At 34.7% G+C, this 15764-nt stretch overlaps 1 protein-coding gene across 3 annotated transcripts; it reads left to right on the top strand.

Moving 5' to 3' along the window:
- The first annotated feature begins 3256 nt into the window (after positions 1-3256).
- Positions 3257-8186, top strand: LOC137749573 (putative WD repeat-containing protein C2A9.03). Of its 3 annotated transcripts, XM_068489694.2 has the most exons (10): positions 3257-3396; positions 3484-3639; positions 3727-3894; positions 4343-4429; positions 6575-6709; positions 6797-6907; positions 6998-7089; positions 7161-7266; positions 7351-7437; positions 7538-8186. In XM_068489694.2, the coding sequence occupies exons 2-10, from the start codon at positions 3490-3492 to the stop codon at positions 7949-7951; spliced, it is 1350 nt and encodes a 449-aa protein (XP_068345795.2). In that variant the 5' UTR covers positions 3257-3396; positions 3484-3489; the 3' UTR covers positions 7952-8186. The 3 variants fall into 3 exon arrangements, with proteins under 3 accessions (XP_068345795.2, XP_068345812.2, XP_068345803.2); XM_068489711.2 differs by lacking the exons at positions 3257-3396; positions 3484-3639; positions 3727-3894 and adding an exon at positions 5575-5625 and having other exon boundaries at positions 4341-4429; XM_068489702.2 differs by lacking the exons at positions 3257-3396; positions 3484-3639; positions 3727-3894; positions 4343-4429 and adding an exon at positions 4681-5625.
- The last annotated feature ends 7578 nt before the right edge of the window (positions 8187-15764 follow it).

The following is a 15764-nucleotide window of genomic DNA, read 5'->3' as shown; positions in this document are numbered from 1 at the left end:
CCACTCATCTTCCTCCTTAACAACTAACAATTTATCCATCTAATGCTATCGATTGTCTAAAGAAAAAAATTTAGTTTACTTTTTTCATGGGATAATGCCACACGCTGGCCTTTCATTGGCTGGGTGGCTAAAGTTTGACATTGAAGCCTTTCATGACTGTGACGACCACAGCTTATCTGGTTATCAAGTCATCGTCCTATTGGTAATAAGTTTTCAATTAAATAACTAATCATCGTAATTAGGTCGGTTGGAATGATAAGCTACTCACCCCCAATGGTTTGGGTGTCCTACTGATGTAAACGTTCACTAAGCGAAGGTGCTCTAATGAACCTAATAATTTTGTAACCATATATGTTAAAATATATATATATATATATATATATATATATATATATATATTAGACCTTATCAATTAAATCCCAATTGATATTTTCCTTTCTTGAAGCTCATTTAAAAAAAAAAAATCACTCAAATCATAAATCATACTAGGAGAGAGCACACTTTGTACGTGTGTGTGAACAATTTCTCTTAATAAGTGCATATTTTTTTAATATTACATAATTACTGTTTTATCCTCCTTATGTAAATATTGTGTATCAAAAGTAAGGGTAAAATTGGAAAAATATGATTGTCATTATCTAAAAAAAAAGAGGGTAAAATAGGAAAAATAGGGATATGATTGTCATTTTGTCAAAAGGTACAAAATAACTATTTTGCCCTTTTTTGTCAATAGTGTGTATCAAAAGTGAGGGCAAAATAGGAAAAAAGTTGACAATGAGGGTTTTCTTAATAATAGTATAGATGAGTGTTAGATTAAATGATGGTCATTTTAGTATTTTTTTCTTTTTTTTTAGACACCTTATTCGCTTATTTTGTTCACTACAATTGTAATGTTTTAATAAATTTTTTTTTCTTTTGAACAAATGTTTTAATAATTTTAGATGGCCTAATTTTTTTTGTAAAGATATATATATATATATATATATATATATATATATAAAGTTAAAATATAGACCATTTGGATCATTAAAAAATATTACGATATAAAAAAAGTATATAATCTGTTTGGATTATTGGATAATGTTACAAAATGAACTCCACAAAGATGTCTCTAATATTTTTCTGAATAGAAGGGGACTGATCTTAACTACGTCATGGTCTTTGTTTCCATTTCATGATAAATGGTTGTTTATTTAAGATAAACTTACCAAAGAAAACAACACAATCCAATTTCTTACCTATCCTTTGTAAAGGAAGGTCATGAAACCGGAGTAAGATTCTCTTTTTTTTTTAATCTTTTTTTCCTTCCCTCTCTTCTAATATAAATTGTTACAATTAAATCACGTCAGTATCTTGTTCTGAATATATTAAAAAAAAAAGTAATGTTACATTTATCATCTATTTATATTATTATTTGTCACATCTTTCTAATAGAAGTAGGATTTACTAAAACATGTAGATTCCGTCTCTATTAGACAAATACTACAAATAATGTTACAAATAAATGTAAAAATAACATTTTCGTAAAAAAAGACAAAAATATAGTGCAGGGAGAGGGAGAGAAATGGACAGTAATAAGAGGGATTCGAGTGAGAGACTCCCATGAAAACACTACAAAATTTATCCAACGGACAGGGCACTTTTGAGCCTTTGAATCTAGCGCTTGTTCACCTTACCGACCTTGGAAAGGTCCCATGGTGGGCCCATTTGAATCGAGTTGCAGCGGGACCCATCGCCCCCCGACCTTCGAAACAAAAGCAAGCGGTGTACGCTAACCAACTAAAACAAAAATTCCAAACCTATCAACTAACCATGATGAACAATACAACACCATTATGGCAACGGCGTTAGAGGACCTTATCGTATAAGTCGCGGAATCCAAAGTAAGGGGGACCCGCCAGATCGCGGAAGCCACATGTTGGGACCAGCGTTTGCCAAGTGTGTCAAGCTCGCACTAGGAGCTCACCACGTCGACTCTCCATATATTACCTGGTGGAGCGCACCTCATTTTGTTTGCATTGGTGTCGGGACCCACATGAATTTTTTTAATACCGTGGGGTCCATGGAAATTAACTGACAGCTGTCAGGCCTTTGTGAGTCTCGGACAAGCGGTTAGTGAAAATTCTGTTATGTCGTTTTGGTTTTTGTTGCTTTGTTACCGCAGGTCTTGGTTTTTACTGCTAAACAAGTAATTCAATTTCTCCGACTCAGTTTTTTCATTTTCTTTCATCTTTTAAAATTTGATTTTTTAACCTTTAGATTTAAAAAACTAAAAGAAACTGAGGACAATAATTGAGAAAGATTAACAGTAATCCCTTAGTACTATGGCATTGATATTTTCTTCACTTGTGAAAATAAATTTATGTTTGAACATCTTAAATGAAGAAGTACGTTGTAGCAATTGTCCTTCAACTTTAATCAAATTAGAGCAATGGTACATCAACTAAAAATCTATTACTATTGGTCCCTCAAATCATCAAAATGTGTAGTTATGGTCATTTTCGTAAATCTTGTTAGAATTTTGTCAAAATAAGTTATGATTGAATGACCATTGCTACAATTGGAGTCCCTCAACTCATCAAAACGTGTAGTTATGATCATTTTTATCAACTTTGTTAGAATTTTGTCAAAATGAGTTATGTTGGAAGAACCATTGCTACAATTTGGTTGAAGTTTGGGGGACCATTGCTCTAATTGGGTTAAAGTTAAGGAATCATTTATTCAGTTGGAATAAAGTTGAGGAACCAATGGTAATGAATTTTTAATTGAAGGACCATACTTGCATATTTTTATGAGTTGATGGATCAATGGTAATGAATTTTTAGTTGAATGACCTTTACTCCAATTAACTTAAAGTTAAGAGATCGTTGCTATAATTTACTCTAAATAAAGAGTTCACAATTAATTTATTTTTCATCCTTAATGTAGTCATATCGTTATTAAAAGAATTTATAAAAGATGAATGTCTTGAATTGCTGATAATAAATAAGTTTTCCATTCATTCCATATTTAAATTTTAATAAAAGATGTTATTTTCGCTTTAAAAAGGAAATTTTATGAGAAAATCTTCGTTTTAAATCAAATCAATGATCGTTCGCATTCATATTTCATAATAACATATGCAATAATAATTACCAAAAAAAAAAAAAAATCAAATATAATTAAAATGGGAAAAGATCCTCCATTAATGTCGGTAATTAATCCACCGGTTGTCACTTTCCAGTAATCTCTCTCTCTCTCTAGCCAAAGTCTATAAGTAGAGCACCGTAGGTGAGCGTTTTCTTTCACCCACCCTAATATAGACGCTCACTGTTTCTGTTTGTTTCTTGGGAAAATTCTACACACTGTTTTTCTCAACCCGCCAGCTGAATTCCCGCCCCCGGAAGATAATTCCAGGTGAAAATTCCTTCGCCACTTCTCCCACTTTCGGTTTCGATTCAATGGCCAATGTGAATTTCAGTTAATCCCTTAGTTTTTCCGCAGTCGAAAATGGCGCAGTTTCAGAACGACGAGCTGGAGTACGTCGTCGACGACTACTTCGACATCGCCGACTTCGAAGACACCGACGCTTTTGCCGGTTACCAGCTAAGGGGAAGCCACGGCGCCGACTCGGACTTTGACGACGACGACTTCGCTGAGGTCGCTGCACTGTTACTTTCGTGTGTCGAATTTTGGATTTTTGTTTTTTTTTAGAAGAATTTTTTAATAATTGGGGTTTTTTTGCAGAGCAAGGTGAAGACTGATACTTCGGCAATGGAAGCTCGAAATGGGAAGGACATACAGGGGATTCCGTGGGAGAGGCTTAACTTCACCAGAGATAGGTACCGTGAAACCCGATTGAAGCAGTACAAGAACTACGAAAGCCTCTCTCTGCCTCGCCAGGACCTCGAAAAGGTGTCCATTTTATACCCTTCTTCACTTTGTTTTTGTGGAGTCTGCATATGTGCACTGTTTTAATACGATTTAGAAATGGTTGACTGGCCTTAGGATTTCATTGCCGGTCTGCACCGGGCGTAACCAAGTTGGCTAAAGCCTTGTTGGTCTTAAAGGCTACATCTTTATGTTTTTGCCATACGTTCTGATTAATGGGCTTTAGAATTGCATTGCTGGTGCAGATCGGCGGTACCAAGTTGGCTAGATTAGCGTGCTTCTTGTATTAGATTAATATCGCTCAGATATATATCGAAAAGTGCCTTGTTGGTCTTAAAGAATTCATCTTTACTTATGTTTTAATGCTTCCCTTCATGTTTGTTATGTAATTCTTAAGAGGGGTGATTTTAGGGCTGCCCCAGATTCGTTTTCTTTGTTTTGTAACTTGTTTGTAAATCTTCTGCCTTGACAGGAGTGCTTGCCAGTAGAGATGGGGAAGACCTTCTATGACTTTCACTACAATACAAGGATTGTCAAGTCCACAATTGTGCATTTCCAGGTAGAGATTTTGTTCTTGCTTCTCTAAATTATTTGGAAAATGTTTTACAAGAAATTTGTTTGTGAGTTTATTGGATGCCAGAAACATAAGAGTCTGTTGTTGTTGAGTTTGTTTAATTTGTCAATCCCCTTGTTTTTCTTTTTTCAAAACTTCATCCACTTGTACTGTTGTAACATTTGCATAACTTTCACCTTCGTACTCAGTTCGCAATCATATGCATATAAATATTCATCCTTTCATGTAGTTCATTCGTTTTTCTTAGGGTATTGTTCATCAAGATAATTTACCCATTTTTTCACTGATCATAGATGGCGTGTCATGTTCATAAAGCTTATGTTACGTTTGAACTTTGTGCCTTGCTGCTAGATATAAGCTTCTGTTGGTAGTTTTGCAGGTCTTATAAAAGTATGTTTTATGCTTTATGAAGGGTGTGTTATTTTATGATTGTGGTTATGTCCCTCAACCATTCACAGGAAGGTATGGAGTTCATAATGGTTCTCTCTTTGTTGGCCTGTATTGTAGTTCGTGTGTATTATTGAGAAGTAAATTGTAATAATGAACTTATTTTATTTGCCTAACCTATAGTTAATTAAGGTTCCCAATTAGACTGTAGACAATAGGCGGCTGTCTTGTCACAAATTTGCTGCATTTTTGCCATAGATTTTCTCATTAGACAGCCACTAGAATTGAAATTAAGTTGTATTTTACCGGTTTTAACTTTTGGTAGTAAAGGAGTTAGAATAATAGTAAATCAATAACTAAACCTTAACAAAGTGTGCATTTGTGTAAGATTAAGAGTAGTTTTGAACACCTGAACTTATAAGTCACATACATCTCGGGGCTTGTGTTTGAGCTTTAGATAAACTAGACCTCTTACATTGTTGGATCTTACCATAGTTAACCCTGGGTTACACATAATATTCAAATATTTTTTAATCAGTTCACTTTTGTACCTTCTGAATTTTTCAGCATGCCATTTCTTTTGCATATCTCAGTCATTATTACTTTTGAATGTTGTCACTGGTCCTTGCATTTTGATTTGTGGTTTGTGGTGGTAAACATATTGCTTCTGTTGACTGTTGACTATAATATGTAACTTTAACCCATCTGTTGCATTTAGGATTGCTATTCTCTCTTTATTTCAGCTTTTACAGCAGGGTGGAAGTTAGAGCTGCTGGCGCGACATTGTTAATATGGTATGGTAGGAAAATATTTGAGCACTAAGAGGCCTCTTAATAAGTCAATGTGTTCTGTTCATGAGGGGCCCGACTAACACAGTTCTTGCTTTCTTAGACTTCAAATTTTCCCTAGAATTTTGTAGGCATCCGGGGACTTCAAATTTGCACATCTTTTATATAGTTCTTTAACTCTCATCCGAAGTATATGTTGTGGTTACATACTATCTGCTCATACTCCTCTAGATATTTGTTCATGATAATTTGGATTGGTACTTTTCAAGCAAAGAGACTTTGCGTCTTTTTGTGACCTTGAAATGTCATTGGATTGGTCATGATCATTTTGTTGTTCAGCCCTATTTTGTGCACATGTCTTTGCTTTGAACATCGAACAGCGGTCATTTTGTTCCATTTACATGTGCTTTATTCCTGGTTGGATGCATTTGTCTTGTATTGATGCATTATCATTTCAATCTCCATATTTATGTGCCTAATGATGTGGATAGATGTAGTCTTACTCTTAGCTAAGTGGAATACTGAACAAATTCCTTTGTCACATGTCTAAAGAAAATGCATAACATAAATATCTCCTCGTCACTTCAGGGCACTATAGTCAGCTTTTTCATTCCTTGTGCATCCAATTTTTCATAAAATCCTCTTGTAACGGTCTGCAACGAAACATTATTCATTTTGGATTTCTTGGTTGGTGGTTTTTCGGGTCCATGAAAAGTAACAACTGCATTGCATGGTTTTTATATACTGGTCACTGTCCTTAATGATTTTGGTTTTATACTTCTCTATTGTCTTATGGCTGGTTAAAACTTTTGCATATCTGTCGTAGTGTTTTAACTGTTAGTTCACATCTGGCATAAACAGACATAATTGTTGTGATGATCATATCTGGTTTTTTTGAATTGTTGAATGTTGTTACTAAGGTGCCCGTCAACTTGGTTTGCTTCTCCCTGTGCAGCTGAGGAATCTGTTATGGGCCACATCAAAGCACGATGTATACCTTATGCAGAACTTTTCAGTAATGCATTGGTCTTCCCTACTCAGGAGAGGCAAAGAAGTATTGAACGTATCAAAACCTGTTGTCCCTACTGAGGTATGTAAAGATTTGATTGATGAAATCAGGTTTGTTGAAATCCTGGCTAAAAGACCAGTCTGATTTTGAGTTGGTACATTCTTTCAGAAACGACCTGGGTTGTTGGTTCGTCCACTCTCTAGAGTGCAAATAAGCACTATGGCTGTGAAGGAAAATTTATTGGTTGCTGGGGGATTCCAAGGTGAACTAATCTGCAAGGTATTGCTCAAATACATGTTCCTTTGTGACTACTGAATCCATCATAGCCATTGTCTCTCTATTCTAATGTCTTTTCGTCTATGTGCCCAGCACATTAATCAACCTGGAGTTGCTTTCTGCTCAAAATTAACGACAGATGACAATGCCATCACAAATGCAGTGGACATTTTCCAAAACCCTTCGTAAGTCATCTGCCTTTAACTGAAGTAGGTTGCTTCACTTGAAGACCTTTTACTGAACTTTCTTTCTGCAGTGGCTCAATGAGGGTAATGACTGCAAACAATGATGCTCAAGTTAGAGTTTTTGATGTCCAAAATTTCACTTGCCTCACTCGCTTCTCGTTTGATTGGTCCGTGAATGTGAGTACCCTCTACTGAAACCGTTACGAGTGATTTGCCACTTATAGTCTCGTCTTAGATTTTCCTGTTTATGGTTCTTGGCAGAACACCTCTGTCAGTCCAGATGGTAGGCTGGTTGCAATACTCGGAGATAGTGCGGACTGCTTGATTGCTGATGCTCAGTCTGGAAAAGTAAGTAGCATTATTGTGGTGCAGCGTGTTCATTTCGTTTATGCAAATCCTATGCAAAGATCTGATGATTTACCTACCTACTTGGCATAACTTGGCATAGGCTGTCGGAAGCCTCAAAGGTCATTTGGATTATTGCTTTTCCTCAGCATGGCATCCGAACGGACAAGTTTTGGCTACCGGGAATCAAGACACCACTTGCAGGTTATGGGACATAAGGAACCTCTCAGAGTCCCTAGCCGTGTTGAAGGGAAGAATGGGAGCAATACGGGCCATAAAGTTCACTTCGGATGGTCGGTTTATGGCCATGGCTGAGCCGGCAGACTTTGTTCACATCCTTGACACTCAGTCTGGGTATATGAAGGAACAAGAGATTGACCTGTTTGGTGAAATCGCCGGAATATCGTTTAGCCCCGACACAGAAGCTCTGTTTGTTGGGGTCGCTGATCGGACGTATGGTAGCGTGTTAGAGTTCAACAAGAGGCATCATAACCGATATCTCGAAGCAGTCTTCTAGTACAGTGCCTCCATGTTCATACTCTCATGTCTCTACTGCAAATACTCTACACACACACACACACATATATATATATAGGTTATGGCGTTTTGGGTGGTTTTTTCTGTGAAGGTGTTCTTTGAGCAAGCAGAAAGGGAAGAAAATTTTAACTTTTTGGTTTTGTAAAGCACATTTCAGTCTCCAGTGTGTATATTTATAAACAGCTCTAGTTTGTTCAATCTTTCGTTCTTATAAATTCTTGGGCGACTGATCTCAAGTGTTGTATATTTTTTCGTTTTCGGTTATATGAGAGCAAAGCCGAAGAGAAAGAAGTTACTCATTTGATAACCATTTCGTTTTTAGTTTTAAGTTTTTGTTCGCTTTTATTTGAAAGTTGAAAACCTTTTTGATAACCAAAATGCGAAAACAACTTTCTTGAGTTTTCAAAATTTGTGTTATAGTTTTTATTATTTTTTAAACAAAAAGTAGTTACTAAACAAGTTTTAGTTAAAAACGAAATGGTTAGCTATCTACTCTAAATTGTCGCTACACAAAAGCGTATCATACATGAGATTTGAATTAAAACTTTGATGAAAAGGACCTGCCTGAGAAAGTTGCGGATGCAGTTGCGTGCAGCTCAATCCAGACATACGTAGACAGTTTTCATTCAAAGTTGCCTCGTCGGTCTCATGCTTGTAAGCTTTTTACAGTGGGCCGAAAATTCTGAGTGTGTTCCGGTAGCACGTTTAATAAAAAATCAGTTGTCGGTTTGAAACAAATTTTATGTGAATCGATTTATCTTGAGTAGTAGGTTTGAAAGTTCGCTTTAGTGTAAGGACAGTTGGAAGGTAGTTGGATTTTGGAGCGGTTGGTAAGAGTAAAATGGAAGTGGCGTAAACTGTTGAATGAATATATAGTGGACTTAGAAGGTACAATCATACAACTATTGAGCTTCATCTTCCTTTTGTTACAAAAGGATCCAAATGGGCCCGTCTTGAAGTGATTCTGAACAACTTTTGCTCGAAGCACTGCTGTTGTCAGAAGTGATTTTGGTTAAGTAAAAACAGTTCTAGTGCTATAACATATTACTCCTTTAAAAATTGTGCATGTAAAACACTTTAATAAGTGATTTTGGGTATCTAAAAGCAATTCTAGTCATCCTATATTCCGAAGAAATAATATTTTTTAAAAGGTTTGATCCTTATTCAGAAATAGATAATAAATTCAAACGAAAACTAATGAAAAGGGTTTCAAAACTTTGAGTTTTAATGATAAGGACAAAATAAATGGTAAAGTGAATAGTATCAGGTTTGACTTTTTAGTGTAAAAATGTGGTTTTTCGTTAAAATGAACAGTACCGTGGATTTTTCGTTAAAACTCTCTAAATTCAAAGTATGAAAGACAATTTTGCTTGTCACGTAGGACTAGAAGTTTTTGTTTGGCGACGAACAGGACTTTCTTGCGGTTCTCTTTTTTAATTATTTATCAATCAAACAATAAATTTTATTAGATTAGATGTTAGATTAGCTAATGACGCGATTCGAACCCATGACTGCAAGGACTCAACTCCTTTCCACCACTGTGGTAGGGCACGTTTGGATGTACTTTTAAAATGACTGAAAGCGTTTTAAGAGAAATGTATTAAGGTTCCAAAAGTAATTGAAATGTTTTCTACAAGAAACACCAATTATGTGCTTCTTCTAGGAAGCATTTTAAGTGTTTTTCTAGGATTTACTAACATTTTTACTAAGGATTGTTTCCAGAAATATTTTCATTAAAAACTTTTTTAATCATTTTAAAAGCACTTACAAACGAACTCATAAATGGCCACTTGCTTTTCTTGCGGTTCTGTGGAGCAGTAGAGACATCATAATATGGGCCGATGACAATAAACAGAAGCGTCCCCAAAGTGGTTTTTATTTTAGTTGGGCCAAAAGTCTGGCCTGATTTTTGGTAAAAGTAAATTGGACTACAAAAGCATAAAAGAAAATATTTATAAAAAAAAAAATAAATAAATAAAAAACTTTAACGAAAAGCTTCTGGTACTATTCACTTGAACGAAAAACCATATTTTTACACTAAAAATTCAATCCTGGTACCATTCGCTTTACCCTTTATTTTGTCATTTTCGTTAAAACTCAAAGTTTTTAAGCCATTTTCATTAGTTTTCCTTTAAAAAAAAAATCAAATCAAAAGGATAAAAAGATTTAATAAGTGAATAGTACCAAGAGTGACTTTTCAGAGTAAAAATATCATTTTCGTTAAAAGTGAACAGTACCGGAAGCGTTTTGTTAAAACTCTCATGATTTAAACTCAAAATGCAATGTGTTGAGAACTAAGAGTAAATTATAGCAATGGTCCTTTAATGTTAATTCAACTGAAGCAATGATCCGTCAACTAAAAATTCATTATCATTGATCCCTTAACTAATTAAAACGTGCAATTATGGTCTTTCAACTAAAAATATATTATTATTGGTCCCTCAACTTTAATCCAACTGGAGAAATAGTCTCTTAATTTTAACTCAATTGTAGCAATGGTCCTTCCAACATAACTCATTTTGACAAAATTCTGACGAAGTTGACGAAAATGACTATAGCTACACGTTTTGATGAGTTGAGAGACCCAATTACAGCAACAATCTTTCCAAGATAACTTATTTTGACAAAATTCTAACAAAATTGATGAAAATGACTATAGCTACACATTCTGATAAGTTGAGGAACCAATGGTAATAGATTTTTAGTTAAGGGACCATGGCTCCAATTTGATTAAAATTAAGGGACGATTACTACAATTTACTCGAGAATCAATGTCCTGACTACTAGAGTTGCAACAATAGATACCAAATAAAACATATGAGAGATGTCATCAAACTAAACAGAAATACAACCAAAAAAAAAAAATCATGTTTTTAGAATATTGTAGAGCATATGATGTGACAATTAATGGATTATCTTAAACTTTCTTTTTTACAATTAAAAACTGAAGTGAAAACCCTAAATGCTGACCCTAGATGCTTGAAGAGAACATGGGTTAGTGGGTTTTTTTTAGCTTCATTAAGTTGATATGTAATGAGTGCTTAGTAAAAAAGTGGACACAAAGGCAAATCCCCTAATCTAAAACAGTATTTAAATATATCCTCGTAAGACAAACCTAAGGGGGCAATGTGTCAATTCAAACCTCAAGGGTATACACATTAATATTTAATCATGTTCGTTTTTTTTTTTAATTTATTCAATAGGATGATCATAAATAAAGAGAAATATATAAAAAACTTAATGATGTGTGCGTTATCATCTCTCTGTTTTCAAACACATGCAGCGATCCACTTGAGTATGGTACTGAAGAGCACTCAAGTGGTGTATAGTGATCTATTTCAGCTGCACAAATTTATCGTTTGCTACTTGAGTGTGCATAACAACACTCTAGATCTAACGAAAAATTATTGTATGATATTAATAATCTACTCATCACTCATAATGGAAAAAACTATACAAGAAGAAGAATTTTGTTCCGGAAAATGTAACTTGGTAACTTGGTATTCACTCCCTAACTTGTAAGGTCGTGGACAATCTTTATAGAATAATGCCTCTTCAAACTTGCTAGAGCTACCAAACTTGTTCAATGCATAACAATATTTCGTTTATTCAAATTCGGACTAACTATAAATAATTTAATTTTTTTTATATAATTTGAAATTTAAGTTATTAATATGTATATGCGATCATATTTTTACATCATCTAATAAATTTTTTTAATAATTTAGTACTGTATGTTCTTGTGTATTGCATGCCATGCTGATTTCAAATTTCAAGTCCAAGTAGGGTGAAAGGAAAAATGAAAAAAGGAAATAGAGAGAAAAACACGAAGAAAATAGAAGACTTTTGGGGAATTCTATATGGTCGCTTTTAGGTAACATTCCTACCAAGGCACTAAAACTTTTCATAGTATAACATTACTTTTGATAGGTTAATTGGTCATATAATTCATAGATTCCAATTTCTTATTATCTTGAATTATATGATGGTGGTTATGGAAAAGCTGGAATGTCTTTGTAAATTTTTCCGATTCTCAAATAAGCTCTAAATTTAAGAATGTTGTGAAAGACAATTTTGCTCGTCACGTAGGACTAGAAGTTTTCTGTTTGGCGAACAAAGGGACTTTCTTGCGGTTATCTGGAGCGGTAGAGAGGGCATAATATGGGCCGATGGCTTCGAACAGAAGCGTTGCTAAAGTGGATTTTAATTTAGTTGGGCCAATAGTCTGGCCCCTATTTTTTTTGTAAAAGTAAATTGGACTATAAAAGCATAAATGAAAATACTTATAAAAAAATCAAGTCAAGAAGAAAGATTTAGAAGATAATTTCAGTTTACTACCTTAAAATTTCGTGATTTTCAACATTTGATACATGAATTTTTTTTCATTTTAGAATTATACCTCAAATCTTAATTTTGTACCTTAGTTAATTTTAGAACAGTTTCGCACTTCTGTTAAATTTACTGTTAAATCAGCTATTAATTGATGACGTGACGTTTATATGGACAATGAATAAACGTCAAGTCAAGTTTGAAGGTAGACCCACTTCCCTTCAATTTTTGCCCTTCCGAGCCCAAGTTCGAAGGGTTGCTGCATTGGGGTCTTTTGAAACAGAGCCCTGAGCTTTCTGAGTCTGACTGCCCTGTTTCATGGGTTTCTTCTCTTTCGCGGCGGAGAACGAAATCGACGACCAGAACTTGTGGTTGCTCCTCCGCCCTTCACTCTTACTCCGGTGAAGAAACTCCTTCAGAAAAAACCCACCTTTTCGAGTTCCTCCCCGCCGACGACAACCGCGACGACGAAGCTGAAACCAAAGGAGTAGTAGGGTGGTGCTCCTCTCCTCCACTCCCTCTTCGTCTTCTTCCCCCTTTTTCGCCGCCCCTTTCGGATCTTCAGCAAAGTTGCAGTCTTTCTCATCAGCTTCAATAATCTCGTCGTTCTGCCTCCACTCGAAGGGCTCATTTCTCAGACGGGTCATAGATCTCGTCCTCCGCCGCAGGGACTTGTCGGCGGAACCTCAGATGTCTCCCTATCACGGGTTCGAACCCCACCCCATCCGCTTCGTCTTCCCCAGTTTCCGGCTCGAGATCCAGCAACGGACCCAAAGTCTGGGGCTTTTCCAGGTGGGTCGAGAGCTTCTGACTCGGCAAGGAGGAGGAGGAAGAAGCGGTCTGGGTGATGGGCAAGGGTTCAGATTTAGGTTTAGTTTTTTAGTTTTTTTATTTTTAATTTTTTTTAAGTTTTTATATTGACACATGTCGCTAAGTTAGTGTTCATATAGACGTTACGTCATCAATTAACAGCTGACTTAATAGCTAATTTAATTGAGGTACAAAACTGTCTCAAAATTAAAACTTGAGGTATGATTTTATGATGAAAAAAATTTCATGTATCAAATATTGAAAATCACGAAATTTTAAAATAATAAAATGATATTAATCCAAGATTTAAACTCAAAATTGAGAATCAATGTTGTGAGTCGTGACCAACAGAGATGGAACAAAATAAAGAGTCAGATACCAAATAAAACATATGAAAGATGTCATCAAACTAAACACAAATAAAAATAAATGAGAAATTCACCACGCATAGGAGATAATAAATAAACAAAATACTAGACCACATTATGTGATAATTGATGGTTGGTTATTTTTTTAAACTTTTTTTTTAATTAAAAAATAGGGTGAAAAACCTAAATGCTGACCCTAGATGCTTGAAGAGAACATGGATTAGTGGGTTTTTTTTTCTTTTTAAATTTCATTAAGTTAATGTGTGATGAGTGCTTAATAAAAAAGTGGACACAAAGGCGAATCCCCTAATCCAGAACAGTATATAAATATATCCTCATAGGATAAACATGAGGTAAAGTGTCAACCGAATCTCCAAGGGTATACACATCATGTTTGATTATGTTCGGTTTTTTTTTTTTTTTTTTTTTTTTAATTTATTCAATCTGATGGTTATAAATAAAAAGAAAAACGTGAAAAACTTAATGATGTGTGTGTATGTTATCATCTCTCTGTTTTCAAACATGTGCAATGATATGTTTGAGTATGATACTGAAGAGCACTCAAGTCAAGTGGTGTATAGTAATCTATTTCAGCAGCACAAATTTATCGTTTGCTATGCAAGTGTGCATAACAACACTCTAAATCTAACGACAAATTATTGTATGATATTAAAACACGATCAAGAGGTGTAATTAATAATCTACTAATCTAAACTCTTAAAGGGGAAAACTGTACAAGGAGAAGAATTTTGTTCTGGAAAATGTAACTTAGTTGGTAACTTGGTATTCACTCCCTAATGTATAAGATCGTGGACAATCTTTGTAGAATAGTGCCTCTTCAAACCTGCTAGAGCTACCAAACTTGTTCAATGTGTAACAATATTTCGTTTATTCAAATTCGGACTACTATAAATCATATAATTTTATATGTAATTTGATATTTAAGTTATTGATATGTATATGCGTTCGTATTCACACGTCATTTGATAAAATAAAATAAAAAATTAATAATTTAGTACTCTATATTCTCCTGTATTGTATTGCACGCCATGCTGATTTCAAATTCTAGTCCAAGTAAGGTGAAGGGAAAAAGTGAAGAAGAGGAAGAGAGAGAGCGCAAAGCACGAAGAAAATAGAAGACTTTTGGGGAATTCTATATGCTCACTTTTAAGCAACATTCCAACCAAGGTACCAAAACTGTTCGTAGTCAAACATTACTTTTGATAGGTTAATTGGTCATGTATTCAAATTTAGTATTGTCTTGTAAAAATCCTTACGGTGCTATAGAGTATTTCATATTTTTTTCCCTTACAGTTCGATCTTAATTTATATGTTTTTGAAAAAAAATTAGCAATTAGACTTTAAAATATTCCATAATTCGCTGCACCATGAAAATCTCTTGAATTGTACCTCAGGGCCGAGTAGCACTTAAAAAGCATGTATACGAAAAAAGAAGTGTCAAGAAATAAGCCATGTCGTCGGAGGAGTCAATGGTCATGATCGAGCAGTGTCGTGAAAAAGTTGGATTGGAGTTGGAGGACACCCACCAAATCCTTTCAATTATCTTTCGCTATAATGACATAATGCCACTTTGAAAATGACAACATCTAACTTTGCTTAGTCGCAAAGACAATTTGAATTATATTATTACTAGTTCATTGTAAGCTAAGCATATTTCATCTCGCTTAGTGTATATAATATCGTTAGTTCAAAAAAAAAAAAATCACTTAGTTGCAAAACAAATTCAAATTCAATGGCCCTCATTGCCCTTCCCCATTCTTCTAGGCTTCTAGCTTTAATGAAATCAAAACTATGTTAAGGTTTGTCATTTTTACGATATTTAAATTTAAAACATCTCACTTAGAAGTGAAAAAGAGTATCAATAAACTATAATACTAGTTCACATAACTGAATAATTACGATCAAATTATACACGTGAACAACTGTCAAACATCTATGACATGCCTTCTCTAATAATTACTTTCCATCCACACACTTTAATATATATATCTCATGCATGGTACATGAAATTTCAAGGAGAAGCTTTAATTAGTTTGATTTGGTTGAACCTCGTGACAAAAGGTGGTGGTTGCACTCGTACTTCTTTAAGACTTAAGGTGGTGTAAAGTTGTGTAAGTGTGAACCAAATCTTTTGTTAGTATTGCTTGCGGCTCAGGTGGCCAAATTGAAACCTTAAATTTCATGCTGTTTCTAGGCAGCTTATTTTGAATAAGGTCAATAGATTTGGCCGTCCCGAGTAATGCAAGTGATTGTTTTTCTTTTTGG

This window comes from Pyrus communis, chromosome 15 (assembly GCF_041283825.1).
Source record: "Pyrus communis isolate YQ-2024b chromosome 15, ASM4128382v1, whole genome shotgun sequence".
Classification (NCBI taxonomy): domain Eukaryota; kingdom Viridiplantae; phylum Streptophyta; class Magnoliopsida; order Rosales; family Rosaceae; genus Pyrus; species Pyrus communis.
The sequence above is the reverse complement of the archived record's forward strand: the minus strand, read 5'-3'. Positions and strand labels throughout refer to the sequence as shown.